The 21,623-nt window shown below is 42.6% G+C and overlaps 1 protein-coding gene across 7 annotated transcripts in view; it reads left to right on the top strand.

Annotated features, from left to right (window-relative positions):
• The window catches only part of IL12RB2 (interleukin 12 receptor subunit beta 2), a 42,795-nt gene that overhangs the window by 10,300 nt on the left and 10,872 nt on the right, over nucleotides 1–21,623 (top strand). For 3 of the 7 annotated variants that reach the window (XM_090049484.1, XM_090049482.1, XM_090049489.1), the window contains 13 exons: nucleotides 611–789; nucleotides 966–1,108; nucleotides 1,712–1,856; nucleotides 4,216–4,295; nucleotides 10,351–10,570; nucleotides 12,457–12,645; nucleotides 13,509–13,610; nucleotides 13,683–13,853; nucleotides 17,119–17,256; nucleotides 18,594–18,681; nucleotides 19,670–19,769; nucleotides 20,064–20,596; nucleotides 20,750–20,992. In XM_090049484.1, coding sequence (XP_089905610.1) covers nucleotides 611–789; nucleotides 966–1,108; nucleotides 1,712–1,856; nucleotides 4,216–4,295; nucleotides 10,351–10,570; nucleotides 12,457–12,645; nucleotides 13,509–13,610; nucleotides 13,683–13,853; nucleotides 17,119–17,256; nucleotides 18,594–18,681; nucleotides 19,670–19,769; nucleotides 20,064–20,596; nucleotides 20,750–20,786 — 2,125 coding nt within the window. In that variant the 3' untranslated portion in view covers nucleotides 20,787–20,992. Of the gene's footprint in view, nucleotides 1–610; nucleotides 790–965; nucleotides 1,109–1,711; nucleotides 1,857–4,215; nucleotides 4,296–10,350; nucleotides 10,571–12,456; nucleotides 12,646–13,508; nucleotides 13,611–13,682; nucleotides 13,854–17,118; nucleotides 17,257–18,593; nucleotides 18,682–19,669; nucleotides 19,770–20,063; nucleotides 21,247–21,623 lie in introns of those variants that run through there. The other 4 variants (XM_090049485.1, XM_090049486.1, XM_090049483.1 and 1 more) reach the window with 4 other exon arrangements.

Genomic DNA, 21,623 nt, shown 5'->3' on the forward strand with positions numbered 1-21,623 from the left:
CATTGTTGTAGCAGTAATCTACCCAAATACTTGTAGTCCAGCATCATTTTAGCAGTTTGCTTTACATTTGCGGTATAAAGTATTTAAACTAGGGGTATCATCAAACATATGGCTTGCATGCCAGACCTGGCTTGTGGAGTTGCATGATCTGGCCCATGGGGGTCACCGGACCAGCCCCATCACCAGCTCCCCACGTTGCATGCAAAACGTGGGCTGGATTCAGTGCCACATGTTGTGCACACAACATGGAGTTGGTCCAGGGCAGACACTGCATGTGTCCACCATATCCTGTGTGCAGTATGTGAGCTTGGCCCAGCTGCCATGAGTACCGCACAGGGGGATCAGTCCTAGCCTGGCCTCTAGTTCAGTGCCCTTGGTTTAAAACATCTACAGTTAAGTGCTAATCTGTCAGATCATGTCATTTTTTCTCCATTAGAAGTGGCCATCAATTGTAAACGGTTGTATATTAATGAGAAGAAACCGTGCCGGATTCCCACCTGGTCTAAACCTGCATAGTTGTCCAGAGATAAAGAGGGAAGTTCACCCTGTTACGTCTGCCCCATAGCATGTGTGTTGAAGACTTTAAGCAAGAATTGCTCTTCTTTTCTAGGCTGTCAAATGGAACAGATATCTTCAGTTTTTCAGAAAAGAATGTGAATAATAAATATGGCTTACTGGATCTGAGAAAAAAGCTGAATTTTGAATCCAGTTACACAGCTGTGGTTGCTGCTTCAAATGGACTGGGAAGTGCTTTTTCAAAGCCACTCACATTCATGTTAATAGACATAGGTAAATGTTTATTTTGGTGTATTCTGGGTGTTTGGTAAGAAGTGTTTGAATATGCCAGTGCAAATCTAAATAAATGTAGTAAGTAGTCTGAATAACTAAAGGGCTATTGCTACTGCAGCATTACGTTTTACATTCTACTGTATATCTAAGTGGCCTCTTTTTGTCTTTGCCACTAGTGAAACCTCACCCCCCAACAGATGTTATAGTGAAATTTGACAATAATTCTGGAACAAATTGCACCATTGTGTGGCAGGATCAACAATCGACACAACACTTTAGACTGAGATATCGACAAATTACCAGACAGCAGTGGACTATGGTAATACTACTTGGGGGAGGGGAGAGGGGGACTGGTTGATTATTGGGGTTTTCTTTACTATAGTTATATGAATAGTCCCACTGAAGTCAAACATTTGAGTCTTCGCGGGAGAAGAACCTGAGTGTTTGGCACAACCCTTTGTTCACACACAAAAGTATTTCTGACTTTTTTTTTTTATAACTTGTAACTCAAAATGAAATCACATAGCTTCCATTTGTTAAGTTAAACAAGTACCCCACCTCCCACTGAAATTAATGGAAGCCTTTAAATGGGAGTCAAGTCAGGCTTCAAATAAATGTAATAGCATAAAAATGTAGAAATAGTGTGTAAAGCATTAAGTGAACAGTGGAAGATGTGATAATCTACCCCTAGTTAAATAGTGGGGGGGTTTTCCCCCTAAAGAATTCACAGATTCACTGAATTGCAAGTCTTTGCAAGAATTCATTATGGTTCTTTTATCATAGGTTATTCGAAGCTGCTTATAATTAGTTTTTCATTAATTTTAAAAGGGTTTTTTTCTGCACATGATTCAAACATAAAAAATTCAGAGCATTGCTGCCTTTAGCCCTTATTAAATATGCTTAAATCTTAATTTCATTAAAGGTTAACTGGTTAAGTACTAGAAGATACAGCCTGCAAGATCTGAAGCCATATACAGAGTATGAATTTCAGGTTAGCTGCAGGTTTCATCCCAGCCGTGGAATATGGAGTGACTGGAGTACATTTCAAACACAGACTTCGGAAGCCGGTAATATAAAAAAAAAAAAAAAAGTACAGGTTGTTGCATTTAGCCTGTGTGTAAAAATCTGTATAGAAATAATTTGGGAACAAGTTAAAGCGAATGCATATGAAATGTGGGGCAAGTTCTACTTAGGTACAGAGGTGTAAATCCAGAGAGAGAGATGGACAAGAACATTTTTCAGTGTTTCTGAAGCTCTGCATGTGGCTTAGAGTCCCAGAAGCCTGCCAAGCAGCTAGTAGAGCTTGGGAGCCAGGCAGCTTGGAGAGCTGTGGTCGTTGAGTTGGGGAAAGAGCAAAACCTGTTATTTCTCACCACCTGTGTTAACCAAGTAGCACAGCAACCCAGCATTCACAGATGTCCTGAGTGACCAAAAGCATTAGGATGCTGTTCCTGAGGGGCTACTGGAAACCTAGTGGTGATGAATCATAAACAGGGCAAGCTGAGAACCAGTGCTCCGAGATCTCCGTGAGCTGGGAGCAGCTAACCAGTGGCAAGACTGGCAGACTGCTGAGAAGCCTGGTGAGCGGGCTAGAAAACTGCCTGATTTGTCTCATCCAGGAACAGAGAGAGCAAGCCAAGCGGTGTTAGTCTGAAGGCAAGTGGGAGGTGGGGCAGCACCTTGAGGTGCCTGCAGATGTGCGAGACATCTACTCCAATGTGCTGTAATTACAGCATGGCGGAGTAGACTTAATTAATTCAGTCTGCTGGAGCGTGCTAATTAGCATGCTTCAGCAACCTCAGTGTCTCATGTATTGAGCCTCCCTGTGCTTCAAAATGGCGGTGGGGGCACTTTAACTAAAGCTTGTCAAATGAGCTTTAGTTTAAGTGCCCCCTTCGTCACTGAAATGCAGGACGCTGAATACACGAATCCCTTGAGATCCACACTGTTGTGACAGAGCGGAATCTGGCCATTTGGACTGGAAGCAGCTAAGCCCACAGTAGAGTATGAGATGAACATGAGGCATTTCCACTACTCTGCGCATTACGAACAGCTGATATTTCCAGGAACATACAGTCTGACTGAAGAAATTAATATCCGTTCCTGCCAACTCTAATATCAGATGCATGTTGCTCATGCTATGGGGTCTTATGTCTGCTGGCTTAACTTTAAATTGAACTGTATGCAGCAAGGTCTTACAAAGTTTCACTTCTCAAACGAGACTTTTTGGAAATCTGCATTCAAAGGTGTGCTTAGTTTCAACTTCTTTTATCTTACATATACCTTTCCTTCCCCCCCTCTCACTCTTTTTTTTTCTTGCAAGTTACTAAGATATTTACAGGATCTTACAATTACTCACGCTGTTTGCCACTACTGACAACATCACTTTCTGGATGAAGCATTGATTGTTGTAAGGTGTGAACTCCCCTCCCCCCTCAACAGTTTCCTTCACGTAACTTTCTGGATGCCTGTTGAGCTGCTAGATTTCAGCTCAATGAACACATTTCAGTTAGGACAGTTTGCAGGGAAGCATTTAGCTGGAAAAATGGGAAAACACATAACATGAAACAGGACTGTCCAATTTCTTAGCAACCCAGGACTGCAAATCTCATGAGCTACAGCAGCAGGGCCTTATATTGCAGGGGCTGCATTAATGTAAGCCATGGGCTCCTCAGGCACTTCCCACACCCACCACACTGGGCACATGGGTGCACTGGCACAGTTCTGCCCTCAGCTCCCTGAGTGAGGGATCCTCCACTGCATCACACTGGTGCCCCACGTCATCGGGTGGTGCAAGAAGCAGAAGCCAGAGGGAAGATGAACCCCAGCCTTCTGGATGCTGCAGACAATCCTTTCATTGTTTTGTTCCTTTACTAATTGGTTGTGGTAGAGAATGATCTCGGAGGTTATCCCGTTCCACAGCGGGGGGCAGGGATGATGACGGACGGGACCTCACGTTCTTTTACAACCCAAGCAGAAGCCACCTGAAGATAGCAGAGATTCCCCTGCTAGAGCTAAGGTCTGGTATGAGGGTAGTGGAGCTGAGGCTTGCAGGGATAAGGTGTTCTCTTGAGGCAAACTGGTCTGTTCTTCAGGACAAGCAGCAGGACAGTAGGAAGAGACTTAGAGCTCTGGGAGCACAACCAGATGTGTTTATGACAATGACCATCTCTCATTTTTATGCCCTAGATATGAAGGGGTGCCCCAGAATGTTATTGCCGCCTCCTTTGTTTTAGGGCTGTTCCCGCCTTAACCTGTCTGTAATCCTGCTACTCGTGCTCATCACCCGTCCAATAATACATTTCTTAAGTGCCCTCAGCATTATACATGGGCCAAAATATAAGACTGTTGTTAACAACATCATTACTATTAACATTTTGCTGCGTCACAGTGCTCTCATTAACGCTCCTTTTTTTCCCCAACTAGACCCGGTTGGGCTGTTAGATGTGTGGTACGTAATGCAGGATATAGATTCCCAAAGACAAAATGTTACTCTCTTTTGGAAGGTAAGAGTCTTGCAATGTAAAGTGAATTAAAAAAAAAAAAAAAAGGGTAAAACAGTTTCGGGCACAGACTGTGTCAATACAGGACTCAGCCTGAGGAAGACTCAGCTAGCCTGTGAGTGTGCAGTAAGGGAAATCGAGTCTTCTCTTTACTGGCTGGTGCAGTAAGGATGCACCAGGAAGGACAGTCAGACAGGCTAGCTGGTGCCTAGCAGAGAAGGTTTTCGGGGGGGTTTGTTTGTTTGTTTGGTTTTGGTTTTTTGGGTTTGTTTTTCTGAAGGGGGGAGGGTTGGTCTCACAAGATGGAGAAGCATACAACCTGAGAAATAAAAATATACCCCCAATTAGTATTTTTTTACTCTTTTCCTTTATAAGGCTTAACCCCACAGGCAATTTCACCACCTTTCCCAGGGGATAAGGGAAAACGATATTCACTCCCTCATCCCCAAGTGTCCTAATCCCCTTCTCTTCCCTGCTAGCAGTGAGAACTGAAATTTAAGACATTCTGGAATCTGAGGTTTGAAAATGCAATCTTTTATTCAGAAGAGGAGGGGAATACGTCTTCCCCCCCTGCCCGTTTTGCATTGTTATTGGCAGAGTTGTGCCATCCAAGTAAAGACCAGGGCAAGGAAGAGGTTGCCTACAGCCCTGCACACTGCATGAACAGGTTCCCCTCTGCTGCTTTCAGAAAAATCTTTTGCTCATCTACCTTTCTCTGCAAGACAAATCCAAGTTGAATCACCACATGAAACTTGTGAGTGACAGACACTATGACCTGGCAAGTCCTCTTATCTTGATCTTCTGTAATTTCCAAGTAATTCTTGGGACCCTCTAGTGATACCAGAATATGGAACTACTAGCAATATCCCATTGTATTGGCTTGACTTGCCTCCAAGAGGCACTGAACAGAAAAACAAACAAAAGACGCACACAAAACCAAACCATAAAAGCGTCTTTGCAGACAATAAGAACATTGAATTTCTCCAGTATTGCAAACTGGAGAAATTCACAGAACTCACAGAAAAAAATCTTCATATTTACTTAAAAAAATTAAAGAGTTCATTTTTTTTTGCATTCTGCTTTTGAGTCTTCAGGCTACTCAAGTCACATTGTCAAGCTTCTCTTCAGAAGCATGAGGCTGAGGCCTTGCTAAGTGAAAGTACACATTCTTAAATAATACTTTGACTCCAGTAGTTGCAGCTTTAAGATGAAAGATTTGCAATAGGATCAGGGAGTTAGCAACATTTTCTTTAGCAGACCAGATATTTATCAGCCTCATTTATAGGATACAAACATGGAGTGAGATAGATCATAGCCACGACGGTCTAGGAAAGATGCAAGGGGCAAGGATTTTTTGCAGATTATGTTTTTATTAGACTAACCACATGTCTGGTGTGGGATTTAGACTTTAGTGTTCACTGCAACAGTAAACAGAGTATAGCACATTCAAACAGGTGTTCTGCATGTGCTTAGTTTTTTTGTCATAAAGATGAAAATAGGAAAGTGACACTATCGATTTCATTTCAAATCAGTTTCAAATAAGGTCCTTCAAGGTACTTTCAGTTACTATATTTGCCCTGGGTCCCTGCCAGCTTGATTATAAAATTGCATTTTCCTTTTTTTTTTGTTGAAGTTTTTTCTGTTCTTGTTGCATGAAAGAACCAGACAAGACCAAGTCAGTCCACTGTAAAGGGGAAACAGTGAAACAGAGCAGAGTTTTTTCCAATTTGTGCATCTGGAAGTAACCGGGTTTTTCTCCTCTAATCTCTGTCGTAGTAATCTTAGGTATTGTTTGTAATAGGATAGGTAAAAGAAAAGTATGATGCAACTCGATTCGTGTTATAAGGACACCACCTCTTGACTTCTGCTTTTGGCAAAACACAAAGCCCAGTCCTAAACCTTGTTCATTATCAATTTAGTAGCACACACTGATTTTTAGTGAGTCTGATTAACTGGAGGCTTGGGTACATTCTTTGCCCAAAGTTGGGGAAGAAGGACAGAGACAGAAAGCTTGTACTTTTCCTGATGTCAGTAGAGTTCTGCACATCACATTGTCCCTATTTGTATTCCCTGCTAAAGGATCGTGTTCTTTCTGTAGTACCAAGATAGCTTATGACCTTTCCCCTTTATCTATTTCAGAGCTATACTAAGCAGGAGTTGCTTTTAAAAAGTCTCATTTTAACCCTGACTCTGTTCCCCTACAATCGGGATATTTAAACAAGCCACAGTGAAGGTTCTACTCTTTTTTTTTTTTTAAACGAACAGAGGAGATCGTCCAAACCACAAATTCGTTTGGGGAAGGATGGGCCCTGTTTGTGGAAGGCAGAGCTGGAGCCCAGCCAACTCACTTCAGTGGCCAGTGCCCAGCTGTGCGGGATGGCAAAAAGAACAAGCTTCCTCCTTAAGATCTCACTTTCAGCAGCAGTTTAAACCCGTTAAAGAATGGAGATCATGGGCGATAGGCTCACCTGACACCAAGAGAGAGTTAGGAAAGATCACAGACACCCCCTGAAGCCATGAGGACTGTTGTTTGGGGACAAAATGCTGAGACTATGATGCTGGGAAGGGTGCTGCTTAAGGGGGTGCAGGCCCTCACCGAGGCAAGGGGTAGTCTTGTATACACTTAGTAGCCAAAGACATGGCAACTAGTACTACTAGGTCACACAAAATGCACTTCTGCTTCTTCAAATGCCCTGGCCTTTTCTATTGTGAAAATGTTGCCTCTAGAAGCAGATGTGCTGCAAGTCAGCTCATTTCCGACAAGGGATTAGAGTTAGTGCCATAGGGGCTCACTGAGGTTATAACTAATTATAATTATATAATTATAACCTGCCTTTTTTTTTTTCTGAGAAGAGAGAGTAAGTAGGAAGTGACAGCCTGTTACAGAAGAACTGAAAGTAGTTAGCATGCATCTCATTTTCTAGCAAAGGCAGCTATTACTATAAATAGCTTGCTTATTCAGAAAAGCATTACCTCATCTTGAAATAATTGGAATGGGTGGGGGCTGAGTTGATTCAGAGCCTCAAACTACGTATTTTAAGAAAGTTTTGGAAGCTTAAAGCACTACCTGAGTAAGTAGCCAATTTGAACAAAGTTACTGTAAAGTGACAGACCATAGTCCTGAAGGTCGCTTGTTCTAGCAAGTGTTCTTGACAGCCTCCCAGGTATCTTAGGTTGTTTCCAGTACCTAAGACAGCAAATAAGTGAGAGGCAAGACTGAACCCTTTCCTGGAAAGGAAGAAAGGCATGTATTGGTGTATTATTTCCAGGAAGTAATAACTTTCTTGATTACCTTCAGAAGACCATCTGAATTTAAGGCCCTATCCAATGGGCCTTGCCTTGCACAGAAAGAACCCTTGGATATCATGGGGCTGGAAGAAAGACCTTGGTGGAGAAACTGTAGCCCAATTGCCATGTGTACACACTTAGAAGAACTTGTTAGTAGTACAGGAATTTCTTTCACCATATTAGTCCTCTTTATTAAAAAAGACCAAGGATTTAACAGATTTGGTTGGCCACCCCTGAACTAGAATAACTAAAAAGATAGGGGTGCCAGAAGTGGTACAGGCAGCCTCTGTGTGTGGCCCACAGCAGGGGACAGGCAGCACGGTGGCAAGTAAGGCAGGAAGGAGAGCAGAAGATCAGGCAGAGGAAGAGGATTCAGGTGGCACTTAGAGAACATGTGGGGCTAGTTTGTGGCACAGCTGCCAAAAAGAGGTCCCCCACTGTTCTAGTTAGTGCTTACAGGACTGATATAGGCCAAAAAAACTGTTCATTAATTACTGCAGTAAGAGGACACAGTCAAAAAAGTTCATTTTTATACATGAGCAGTGATTATTTTCCTTTGCATTTCTCAGAGAGGATTTATGTCCTCTTGTATTGGAGGAAAAATGACTCCCCCTCCAGTTGCAACACTTCAGTGCATCTCCGGTTTAATGGCTTTTTGTCATTGGTTACCATACTGATATGTGTTGCTGCTCTTGTAATTAGAGCCTAGCTCAGTGTTAGTTGTTGTTTACTGGAAGACTCTCAGATTTCTAGAAAAACAACACTTAAGACATACTAACAAGGTTTGTGAGCAGAGCAGAAATAGAAATGTAATGCAAAAGAATATAAAGAAAAGATCCTTTGCTGCATTTCAATGTGGAAGAAAGGTAGCATCATTTTCAGTATGTTACAATGGGATTTTCAAAAGGGGGTGAACCTGGATCCCCAAGTTCCATTTGCCCTATATGATTTGGTACCGACTGCCTCGAGCTTCTTTGAAACTCCAGCCTCAGATGTGACTTCAACTGTCGCAGAGAACGTAGTTACACAGAATCAAGATTAGAATTAAGTTTTAGTTATACACAAAGTTAAACGGCTTTCTTCCCCCTGGGGTTTAAATGAAGCCAAGTAGCATTGCTGATCTCAGGGTTGTTAGCGAATGGAAACATCTTTATGGATGCTGACACTGCTTCCTAGAGCTGCCAGAGGACAGAAGTCATATTTTACCACAGATCCAACAAAAAGAAAGAAAAAAGTTAAAGTTTTGTCTCCCTCTCCTCTACACTGAAGGGGAAGTAAGATCATCATATTTCCCTTAAAGAAAATCCAGTAGAATTGAACAGGGAACAACTTCCCTGTAGCATTTTTAAACCAACCTGTAAACTCCTGTACTACAGATAGAATTATTCAATTTTATAGGTTAAGGCTAGGTACAGACATTCAAAAACCCAAGGTGTAAGTGATCCAAGATGCATGGTTTTCTGTGAGCAGTGCAGTGTAGATCAGAACACACATTTGCCCTTCTGTGGGCATCGGGGAGGAGCAGATCTTAGACTTGGTTCCCCCATTTTTAAACCAGTCTGTGTACACCAAATTTCTGTTCTATTATGGGTATAGACTGCTTTCTGATCACTTACACTGGTAAAAGTGTAATGTCCGTACCTGCCCCAAGTTCCCTATGGTCGTTACAAAAGATGTAGTAGCTTCCCAGTAGTTTTTGCACATTGGTGGCCTAAAAGTATTGCAAAGTGGTAGTCATCAGAACAAAAAAGAGATTGCTCTGCAATTAGTAAATGATTGGGATTTTCTCTGCTAGAGATTTAATGAGTATCCTGGCATAGAAGTATAACTTTTAAGGCCAGAGTGGCCTGTTAAATCATTCAGGTAAGTTTCCTAGAAGAATGCCATAGGACTTCAGCCAGCATCTCATTGTTGTGTTTGCCATTTCTCTAACAATAATAGCTGCTTTTGGCACCTAAATGAACTGCTAATATTTCATAAGACTTTCATAACAAAAGCAGTCTTGAAGTTGCAAGACAGACAGACCAACCAACCAACCAACCCATGCCCCCCCTAGAAAGAGAAAAAAAACCAAACCCTACCACTATCTGCATCTAGCATGTACCCATCTCTGCTAGAATATTTTCTTTTCTTTGTTTTTAAACTGAGCGGAAATGAAAGGGCCTGCTAAATAGGGCCTGGTTTAAATTGTGATTTCACACTTTTGTTAAAGGTCACAGAATTAAGAGATTTTCATGGAAAAAATATGTGGTTTGCAATGAAATGCCATGGTATGACCACTTGGCTGCTTGCTGGGAAACTCCTCAGCAAGCAGCCATATCGTGGCATTTTGTTGCAACAGGATAGCTGCTGCAGGCTGGGGAAAGCATTCCCCAGCTGGCACTGAAAGCCTAGCAGCCCCAGGGAAGGGGTCAGAAAAGGCACAGGGGGAGGAGAAAGCTTGGGGATGGGTAGGGGAAGTGCTGTTTGCTCCTCCAGGTGGGGAAACTGGGGTGCTGGGGTTGGGGGAAACAACACACAAGCTGTCTCCTCTCCCAGTTCTGCCCCTTTTGCAACCCTTTCCCCTGGGCTGGTAGACTTTTGCTTCTGGCTGGGGAATGCTCAATGCACTTCAACCAATTAACTTCAAGTAAACAGCCCTGAAATGTGCTCCAAAAAGCTTCTGTAGGTCTCTATGCCCCACCCCCCATTTTTCCCTCCCTTCTTTTTAACTTTTGTGATTCCCCCACTATTTTCCTGAGGGTAAGTTACAATTTGTTTTTCATTGTAGGCTTTAAATGAATCAAAAGCAAGAGGAAAGATCCTGCATTACAGTGTGACCTTTCAAGAAGACAGCCACGAAAGTCCTCAAACAGCAGAAGTGAACACTACCACACAAACTCACTATACTAAGGTTATCCCCAAGATGAACTATCACATAACGGTCTGTGCTCATAACTCAAGAGGAACCTTTCCTCCTACATCCATTGATACTCATCTGAATGTTTCTGGTAAACACCTTTGCTACTTGAATCGATAGAAGTGATACGGGGTAGGTGCACACATTACGTTCTTAGTGCTAAGAACATCCTTCCTGCACTAAAGACCAACACATGCAGCCACTTTGTATCAACAAAAATATGGCAGATTCATCACAAATATTCCTCTTTACCCAGGAGAGAGAAACTTCTTTGTAGCAGGGTGTCTTGTAGCACCATATGCAATGTCTGTATTCTGACATGTGGCGCTACAGAGGGGCCCCTGGGCCTCCTGTGCTTGCACATTATCCCTTCCAAGGCAGGAGAGAGAACAGATGGTTCCTTCACAGCCTGTAGTACTACAAAAATAGCATACATTTAAGGCCATTGTCTCCATATTGGGCAAAGGAGTGACATTCTGTATGCTGGGACAAATGCTTCTGCAGCACAAGATCTATAAAAAGCTATCCTTTTACTTTGTACCAATTAAGATTAGTTTTGATCAGTCTTAAACCATTGTTAATTTGTAATAATGTTTGTAACTAATTAGTAGCAGGATTTCCTATAAGCAGTTGCGACCTTGTAACAGTTTTTAGCAAATGAACTCAATTAGCCATGATTAAGGGATGACAGCAATCTAGACTAGCACAAATTGCCTTCTGGTACAGAAGTGTCAGTGCTTATTTGCAATGTAAATAGGATCGCTCTTAGTCCTTGTCCATGTCTGTGGTAGTAATGAACTCTGCATGTCCTCCACATGGTTCCTTATTTTGTCATGCATTAACATCCTCCAGGTACCTCCCACAAAGGCAGCCTGATCTACCTGCTCAGATCAGTAGTATAGATCCTGTTCCACTGTCTAAATAGAAATGCGTATAGACACCATTGCTACATGGCTATTTTGTGGGTAAAAGAGCTACTTTAAGTATGCAATTCAGCCACCATTGTCTTATAGTCAGATTATGTCCAATGCTCATCCTCAGGTAGGCAGAAACTTGATGATCCGGCTTTAGTATCAGTTTCCCCTTCTACAGGTAAAAGGGACACCAGCTGAACCTGAAGGCAAGGGTTTCACCCTTGTGTGGAGCACATGCACTCATGACTCTTGCCTGGTAACGAGAGCCAGGCAGTTCCTGAGTGCAAGCAACATTAACAGCAACTCAGGGGTGGGCATAGATGTGTTAAGCTCTGAATACTTTGATTGCCATCTCATGATGCAACATAAGCCTGTGGGTTTGGGAAAGGGATGAGGGGTAGGATTTTGCACCATTATTTTGTCTCTCACTTATCATTCCTTTAAATCCCCTTTTGCCTTATACAGTAGTTTGGTTTATTGCTCCAACTGCAGGTGAGACCTGGCAGTGGATGTGTCGAGAACAGGTGCTGCTTAAGGTATTGCACCCATTCTTCTGAAAGGGTTGCTGGTGCCAAATGGCTCCTGCTTCTAGATATTAGATGACCTATGAGTGCCTAATAGGGAGAACAACCAATTGATCTGCACTCTAAGGCAAGTGTGCATAAGAGCTAAGGGTACAACTTCATCCCAATTGCTTCCTGCGGCATCCGCTTTTTTTAAAGTCCATTTTAATGGTTCTATTAATTTTTCCCTGAAGCCTATATTAAATTGGCAGTAGGAAGTGTTAACACTCCAGCCCTTTTACTAGTTTCAATAGATTTAGTCTGTCAATAAGCCATGACTCTGAAAATGGCTTCTTTTATTACATGTGTACATTGCAGAGCATTAAGCTGCAGAAAGGCAGCAGCTACAATTAAAAGATGCACGATGTCACATCTATCAATCCAAAATACAACAGTTTGTGAGAAATAAATATTACCTATCACTTATAGGAGGTTAAAGAAGCATAACAAAATGTTTGTTGTGATCTTCCCCGCCCCCCCCCCCCACCTGTCCCCTTAAGATTTACCTCCTCAGAGTGTCTTTGCTACATCAAAGGGGAACGACAGCATCTTTGTCACTTGGGAGCCTCCCAGTGATCCTTCATCATTCATCAATGGATACATAGTGGAATGGGTAAGAAGTACCAGCTCCAGACGCCATCTAAACTGGATAAAGCTTCTGGCATCTGACTTGTCTACAGTCATTTCGGGTAACTGTAATTTAGAAGTAGAACGTTGTTGAAATATCATTCCATTTAGAAACACTCCCATGGAGTAAAGTTGTTTTGAAGAATTTTTAAACATATTCATCTATCACCCTTCCCTAAGTCAAGTTCTGCATAGTTATATTGTCAGTGATTCCTGAATGTTTGTAACCGATAAGTAGATTTTTAAAAACTTTTTTAAAATGGACTGTGAATAGTCATCCTTTCCATATGAAATAAGACGAGTGCTGGACAAACCCCTGAACTCTGCAACAAAGCATACAACTCCATTACCTTCCCGAGTCAAACAATCGGTAATTATTCATCCCAGCAAATCCCAAAGGATCAGTGCAGGGCATGCTGAAGAACTATCTAGATATTAGTTTGTTATTCATTATTATTCTAAGTTGGCTGTGCTGCTACTGTTGCATGCCAGCTTGCTCCCAACTGGCTTCACAAGGACCTCACTATCTTGTTCTCCACCAGAGGAAAGCAAGTTACTAGCATCCCACAAGCCACAGCAACCCCATGCAGCACATATATTAAACCTACAAGCTGCTTTACATTGCTTGCTTCTCTTCTGCTTCCCTAAAACTAAGTTGTGTGAAGAGATTTTCTTCAAGTTTTCATTCACCAGTGGCAGCCAGAGCTGCCTCCAGTCCACAAACAGGTGTTCACATTTCAGAATCGCTTGTGTTCTAGCCTTCCCATGGATACATTTCTCTCACACACCGTTCAAAACTGCCAGACAGGAGGCTAAGGTTACCAGCAGCTTTTTGCTCCATTTGAAGAATAAAATAGAATTTTAACTTAATTTACTAAGTAAATAATATTTTGATCACATACCCAGTGTTAATCTCTTCTTTCAGAGAACATAAAGCATTGTGCATGCTATCACATCAATGTATTTGCACTTTATAAAAACAGAGCTGGACAAGTGGCTTCAACCAGGGGATACTCAAGACAGGAAGGTAAACTATGGTAATACCATTTGAAGTATTATGTTTAAACTAGCTGGACCATTTGACTTTAAAAAAAGACAGTCTTGTTTTTTGCAGCACCAGCAGCTGGACCCCAGGTTTCCGCAACAGTAGAGGCAGACGGCGCTTGGGTTTCATGGGATGAAATCCCCGACCATCAGCAAATGGGCTGCATCACCAGTTACAACATATACTTGCAGAACAAAAATGCAGAAGTGGCCCCTAAGTTGTACAGTAGGTATCTGGTGAAAAGGCATAGTAGTAGCTTTGTTCTCATGTAGAGTGTCACAGTAAGAGTCCTATGCTCAAGATTTGCAGAGTGAATGTGGAAAGCTATAGAGGAGCTTATCTTGAGTTGACCTGCCTCAATAATTGGGCCAAGGTTCATATTCAAGGTTCTGGTCTGGGATCTGCTTAAAAGACCTGGAGAGGCAACAGGAATACCGGGTTTTTAAGCTACTTTAAAATTCTCACTTGCATTGGCATTTAGGTATGCCACCTTGCCTGCATGCAGCTATTTGCTTAAACAGTACCTGGTGTGGTCTCTTTAAGTAATAGATTAAGTAAGATAACAGGCTTTCTGAGAAACTATAGGATGTACACCCACGCCAGTGAAGAGTTTACTAGGTGGGGAGTGCATTTGTGCATACACACTTCCCACACATTCTTATTGTACCAGTCATTCCTTACAGCTCCTAAACCAGAAAACAACAACAAATGGTAAAACAGCACGCAAGCATTGCCTCACTACGAGTACCTGGGTACTGTAGTGACAGAGTTTTGCACACGCAGATATTCCTTTCATGCTGTCACCTAACACATATCTAAGTCTATGGTGATTTTTGCTCACCAGCAACATCTAGAGAAAGAAAGCATTCAGTCCCCATGCTACACTGAGTCATCTTCAGACAAGAAGATAGCGTAGATCTCATTACACCCAAAGTAACATTGAGTCTTTTGTATCCCAGGGATTTATTATTATCATGAAGGATAATGAAGAACTTACCTTAGTTCTCCTCACGCAGATTTGCACCATAGCACAAAAGGTCCCAGCTACAAGAACATTCTCTATTTTATAACACAAGGTCTTTTAGGACCCTTCTTCTCAGCTGAGCATCCTTGTTTTCATATAGAAGCAGTAATGAAAAGCAGCTGTTATCTGCTGTAGCCCTGTATTTATTACCAGTGCACACAGCCTCCCCCCACAGCCCATCAGATGGACCCACCATGTATGCTAATACATGGTGGTTCCAGTTAAGCCCTAAAACCTTTTTGTTTTTCACAAGCTTCTTATTGACAGCACCTGTGGCTGACAGATCTGGGAGATGGCAGCCAGTTGCAGACTAATATGTCCCATGCTCCACAATGCCATAAAGACAACCTTCAGGGAGGAAAGGGAAAAGCCTTGTCCTTCTTAAGTACCTATAATGGTGAGGTTCCTTTTTTTTAAAAAAGTAAATAAATTCAGGTCTTAAGTTCCTAGGAAGACTACTTAGATACCCAGAAAACTTGGGTTTAGGACATTAGAGAAAGTAAGGCAATGAACCCAAATTGAGGCCCTGATGCTAGAATATTTCCACGCCATGCTTGTGGATTTGCCCACCAAGTCTGTCAGCCAAACATTGGAGACTTATTTGTGGAGCAGGAAGAAAGGAGAGCCTGCCCCCTAACACCCAGCCTCTCCACACTTAAAAACCCTGACCCAAAAATATACTTCCAGGCTTTCTTGCAACATATAGATATCAGGACTTTTTTATATATTGGAAAGAAGCAAAGCTGGAACAAACTCACTTGCCCCCCAAGGCAGTTTTTTCTTCAAAAATAGGTTTGGTTTTCATTTCAAAGTGTTGTCCTTTTTCTCAAAAGTTCTTTGTCTATTGAGTAATTTTTTTTCAGTGCATCTGTGTTGACCCAAACCCAAAAACTTGCTCTGAAGAAACAAGTCACTAAGTTTACCATTGTAAAATGAGGATATTGCTCCTCTACCTCCCTGGGGAGACAGATAAGCGTCTAGTCTAGTAACAGTCTTAAAAATTAAAAAAGAGGAATCCTAATAATACCTCCTTGATTTGTGCCTCTGTTCACAATGTGAAGGGTAATTTTGCTATCTTAAGGCAAATTTTAATTTGCATGAGATTATTAAAAATAAAAGTTGAGATTCTGGAGCATAAGACGCGAGTAGCTAGGAAGAAAGATTCTGCTCGGTGAGCTGTTATTTCATAGATGTCATAGACATTAGGGCTGGAAGGGACCTTGGGAGATCATCGAGTCCAGCCCCCTGCCCAAAGGGCAGGAAGTCAGCTGGGGTCACAGGTTCCCAGCAAGATAAGCATCCAATTTACTCTTGAAGGTGTTCAATGTAGGTGCTTGAACCACCTCCGCTGGCAGGCTGTTCCAGACCTCGGGGGCTCGGACAGTAAAGAAATTCTTCCTTACGTCCAGCCTGAAACGGTCTTGCAGGAGTTTGTGACCGTTCGACCTCGTCATCCCTTGGGGCGCTCTGGTGAACAGACGTTCCCCCAGATCCTGGTGGTCACCCCTGATAAACTTATAGGTGGCCATCAGATCACCCCTGAGCCTGCACTTTTCCAGGCTAAAGAGTCCCATGGCTCTCAGCCTGTCATTGTAAGATCTGTTTTCCTGACCTCTGATCATGCGCGTGGCTCTCCTCTGGACTCTCTCAAGCTTCTCCACATCCTTTTTGAATTGTGGAGCCACATGGGTCCCAGATTGATGAGCAGCTGCCAGATCAGGTATGCTGGAGCCCAAAACTGGACTGCAGCTGCGGCCTCTTATTACCGGGCTCCTGTTCCTGTGGCTGAACCTATTCATACTGCAGAAGCTTTTCTCTGTCTGCTGTTCTTACTGCAAAAAAAATAAGGAGGAGATGAAAGGACCTGCTCAGCACTGCATAGATGTTCCCGGTCCTCAGTCCTTTTAAAAGCTTAGCATGAATAGACCACCGTGACATGTGGTGCTTCATGGGCATCACCAGACTCAGTGGGATTCCTCCACTGAGAGTTTCTTCAGGCCCTGGGCCACATGTAGTGAAAGCACCTCAGCTGCTAATACAGTTCACCTAAACTTAGGGTCCCCTTCAAGATTTAGCGACTATGCCAATTTAAATAGGGCAGCAAATGCTAGACAGCTTATATTTACAGAGCCCCTTTTTGGATACATGGTGCCTAGCAGACATGGAAAACAAGGTCCCAGCTTAAAGTAGTTGGCAGTCCAACTTAGGCAAATAGGTTACATGGAACAATGGGCCCAGGGAGACTTTTGTGTTGGAAAGTTGAACAAAGATTCAGAGGAGGAAGAACGCTTGGTGGAGGAAAAGCTTTTCACTCCGCAGGGCACGGCAGGAGCTGAAGCCAGAACTTGGACAGTGAGGCAGATCCCAAAGGGCAGGAGGAAGCGGGGATCATCGGGGCTTTGAAACAAGCACAACCAGCAGGCTGGATTCTTTGGGTGATTTCTCATTTCTCTGTCCTTCCCCCAGGCATTCGTCAAGAGAGTTCCATAGATTCGTTTTATATCAAAAATTTACAACAAGGTGTGACATATAGCTTATGGATGACAGCTTCAACACTGGCTGGAGAAGGTCCTAAAGGAAACGAAGAACTGGTTTACCTGGAAAGTAAGGAATTGCTTCAATTTAAGATATTTTTGTGTGAAGAATCAATAGAGACCTTACCCTGGCCCCACCGATTTCCCGTTCCAATATGGATTGCACACACCCCTCTTATTCCTTAATTCCTACCTTTCCAACTGGATATGTTATGAAGTTTTCCACTTATTCCTTTTTCTTCAAACTCCTGTCCTCCCACCAAGACATCTATTGTACAGACAAAATAGCAATTTGAGAGCAGTACAACTCTTCTGTGAGTAAGCAAGTGGGGTTTAGCCCCCATTAAATGAATAGCAGTTTTGGCACAGAATTCAGTGCAAATACTCCCACTGGCCTCAAAGTACCACTTGTATTTAAGCTAGTTATACAGTAGAATCCAATGGCACTGACAATGGGAAACTTCATTTACTTCCGTAACTCCATTGAGAATAAGGTAGTGTTATATCTGAAATCCTGCAATTCCCAAATATTTCACTTGTTTCCTATGGTCAGAAATTTCTCACATGAGTGAGAGTGCATGCATACACATCCACAAAAAACCCCGAAATCCTCATCCCATGGGATATTTCATGAGTTTGAGGCATGTTTTCATCCCAAATGGAGACAAAAAGTTCTAGTATCAACGTTTTTCAAAAAGCAGAATGTTGACACACAAATTATTTGACATTTTATTGAGATTGGCCACATCTTCCATGATAGACGGTGGTTATGTGGCTCCTGCAAGGTGCTGCAACTCGTGGTTGGAGGGATTGGGGGTGGGAGCAGCACGAGCTATGGTGCAAGAGGAAAGCCTGGTCCAGAGGCCTTCTGGCAACTCAGGCAGACACAGACTAATGAATTGACCTGAAAAGAAACATTTGCCTTCAGTTTGACCAATGGATGTTTTTGCTTCGGTTCACAGATAGGAAATGGAAAAATGTTAGCTAAAGTATCATTCTTTTACTGGATAAAATTAGATTTTGTAGAAACTGCATTTTCTGCCCCCCAAAAAAGAATTTATGCAAAAATCCTGAGCTGTTTGGGTGGTGACAGTTGAGCAGACATAGCTTAGCACATTTACTGCTGTTTATCTGCTCTGCATCAGCCCTCTCTTCAGTAGCCTGAGAAAAAAGAGGATAGCACGTGAATAACAATGTCTGACACTAAGTCACTTTTTCCCTCACCCCTTCAAAGTGTTTTTTCCTGAGTTTTGTAAGTCCTTGCAAATTCTTGCCTTTAAATGAACTTAGGGCTTTACTTTGAGCCAGTCCAACATCAATTACAGTATGACCAGACACACATTCAAGCTAGCATATTGAAAATTTGCTTTTATGCTAGTTATCAAAATGAGCTCATTGTCTTTACAGGTGCTTCAGAATGGACTCTTATTTTCTCCATTTGTATCTTCATTATCATCTCAGTCTGCATGTGCTCTGTGCCATGTATTAAGAAAGCGTAAGTGATTTTTTTTTTCTAAAATAGGGTGGAAAGGTCCATACTGTGTTTTCAATCCATGGACCCGATTTTATTCCAAGCAAAGTTAACAAGGATTGTTGTCATTTAACTTACTAAAATAAAAGAGTATCAACTGTCAGTAAATACAGGTTGGTGGGACAGGTATTTCTATAGATCTCATACCTTTTACATTTATTTCACCTACAAGCTTTAAAGCAATACTTCTATACTTATCTATGTGTAATTATGAAAAGCTAACCCAGCTTGTCAATTTAGTCAGCCCTAAAAAAGCTTTCAATAGGGATTAATAGTGTACAGTGTGCGAAATGGCTGGACATAATCTACCCTCCCTTATGCCCCAGTGTAGTTGTTTTTTGGACTTTGAAGATCACTGGCACGTGGTGCAGAGTACAGTTCTGTGAATGAGATTGTTCAGCTGCTCTCCTGGGAAGATAAGCATTTGGATTGTAGATTGACTTCTGGGCACCCTTCAAGGTTACCTCAGCATGGTAAACAGATGTAGTGGCAAGAGCGGTAGCCGAGAGGGAAATGTTCGAAGTCTTGATCAATACAAGACTGAATAAGGGACTTATTGCTATAGCCTTGTGGGGAATTCATGGGCTGTAACAAATAGCAAGACACCATGACTGCTGTTGTCCTGAAAGTACAGTAGGTGGACAGATACCGTCTGGTGAAGGAACAGCCATAGGTATTGCCAGAAGGGAAACACACTGGCAACCAGCATCAAAGCAAATATCTAGATGGAATCTAGTCCAGGCTCCTACAAGTTAATTGTACTAGATACTAGCTAGCCTGCTTGTTCATACCAAGACAGTTTGCAGTGATTAAATACAATTACTTGGTATCCTTACATTACATGTTGCAATTCTTCAGATTTCATTGTAAATATATGAGCAATATAGTTTGAAGCCATTTTATTTACAGGAATGGCCCTGACTGATTTTAATTGCATGTGCTCATTTTACAGATTATGCTCTCTTCTTTCCACCTTTGTACCTCAGTGGTACAGCAAAGCCATTCCAGATCCAGCTAACTCTTCATGGGCTAAGAAATTCACATCTGGGAATGTAAGTCACCTTGTGATATCATGCTAAAATAACAACCCCCTATATCAGTTATCTAGGCTGCACAAGTTTGTGATCCAATACAAAGAAAACAACATGAACTTATGGTGAGGAGATATTTCATCACTCTCCTGCCCTGGTAGGCTGTAGGACACGCTTCCCATTGAAAGAACAACACCGACACTTAGTTTGAGGTGTAGCTATATTATAAAAGAATGTTGTGAAGCAGACTTGTTGCATTTTGAGAGGATAGAGCTCTGAATTGATACCAGTGTGTGTTTTTTATCCCCACCCCAGGATGAACTAAGTTTGTATCCCAAACCATTCCTAAGCAATTTGAGCAGTTTTGAGGAGCCTGAAACTATAGAAGTAGAGGAGGTCTTTATAAAAAGAGAATCTCTGGCTTTCCAGGACCAGCTCATCTTTAATGATAAAAGCAATGGAAGTCAAGATTGGCAAATTGGTAGCTTTGAGAAGCAGAACTCTGCTAAAAAGAACTTTGAATGCAAACCTTTGGCAACAAGCATAGCAGATGATGGAGACAACTATGGGTGTCAGCTTCCCTACCTGTACAAAAAACTAGCTGCAGAAGAAACGGAACAGATTCAAACTATTTCTGATTATCTTCCCAATCCACTTATAGACACCACAGTGAATTATTTGCCTTCAAATGTATTAGTGTCCACAGTGGAAGATAACAAAGATAACAGTGAACTTGAATACAATTCAATCTCCGTTTTCCCAACCACCTCTCTTCTGACCCCAGTGTTTTCTGGTGGAGGAAAACTTACATTGGATGCAATAAAAGTGGACTGCAATTCTTTGAAAGGGTAAGCGGGCAAAGCATCTCTAAGATTCTGGCCTCATTTTGTGCACTTTAGTCAGATCCACAAATACCATAATGTTATTTTTAGAGTTAATTATGTAACTTAAATGTAGAGGTGCTAAATCCAAAAACATCAAGAAACTCTGGTCTTCTTCAGAATTGCTTTAATGCCTTGCTTTGCAACGCTGTTTTGAAGTCTTACAAGAACCTACTCTCCAAGAGCAGTGATGTGTTCCTACAGATCTGAAGCTGTGTGCGCCTTACTTTAAGGTACAAGTATCATACTTAACTGCCAAGTCAGCTTCACTAATCACAAGCTCATTATGCTGTATTGCCTCAGACCCAGCCCAGAACATGGAGAGTGTCCAACATAAAACCCCTGGAAACTGGAAAAAGATGGGTGAGTAGTTGAGGCTCCTATTGTCCCTAGTAAGTATGGCAGCCTTTGGCTGCAAACCAGCCAACTTGTTTCTCTCGTTCCCCCTCCACCTCACACACCAAGATGTGCTGCATCCCCTCGAGTCTCAGGCCCCTTACCTTATACCTCCCAGCGAGCCTTCAGGGGTGCTAGGGGGAGGTTCAATCAGTTCCAAATGGCTGCCCACTATCAGGTAAATTGGGATGGGGGGAGCTAGCAGGCTGGCAGAGCATCAGGGATGTGCCAGGGGATGAGGGGACAGGCACAACCTGGAAAGAGCTGGGGGGGGGGGGGAGCCAGGTGCAACCTGCAGGTGGGATGAGGGGCCAGGTGCAATCTGCAGGGTGTTGCTGGGATCTGGAAGGATCAGTGGGCTCATGGAAGTCCATAGGGAAGCTTGGGGGCAAGGGGAAGCCAAGGGCTATTTTTAGCCCCCAACCCTCCCCCAGCAAACCTACACCCCCATCCCTCCCATCAGGACTTACTTGCTCAGCTCTGGCAGCAGCAGCACCTGGAGTGGCTTGTAGAGCTGGTGCAGCCCCAGGACTAGGGGCTGGTGGCTGGGTATTCCCAGCCCTGGGGCTGCGCAGGGAAAATATACAGAAGTTCTGTG

Source organism: Crocodylus siamensis, chromosome 5 (assembly GCF_052110815.1).
Source record: "Crocodylus siamensis isolate JL-2025a chromosome 5, ASM5211081v1, whole genome shotgun sequence".
Classification (NCBI taxonomy): domain Eukaryota; kingdom Metazoa; phylum Chordata; order Crocodylia; family Crocodylidae; genus Crocodylus; species Crocodylus siamensis.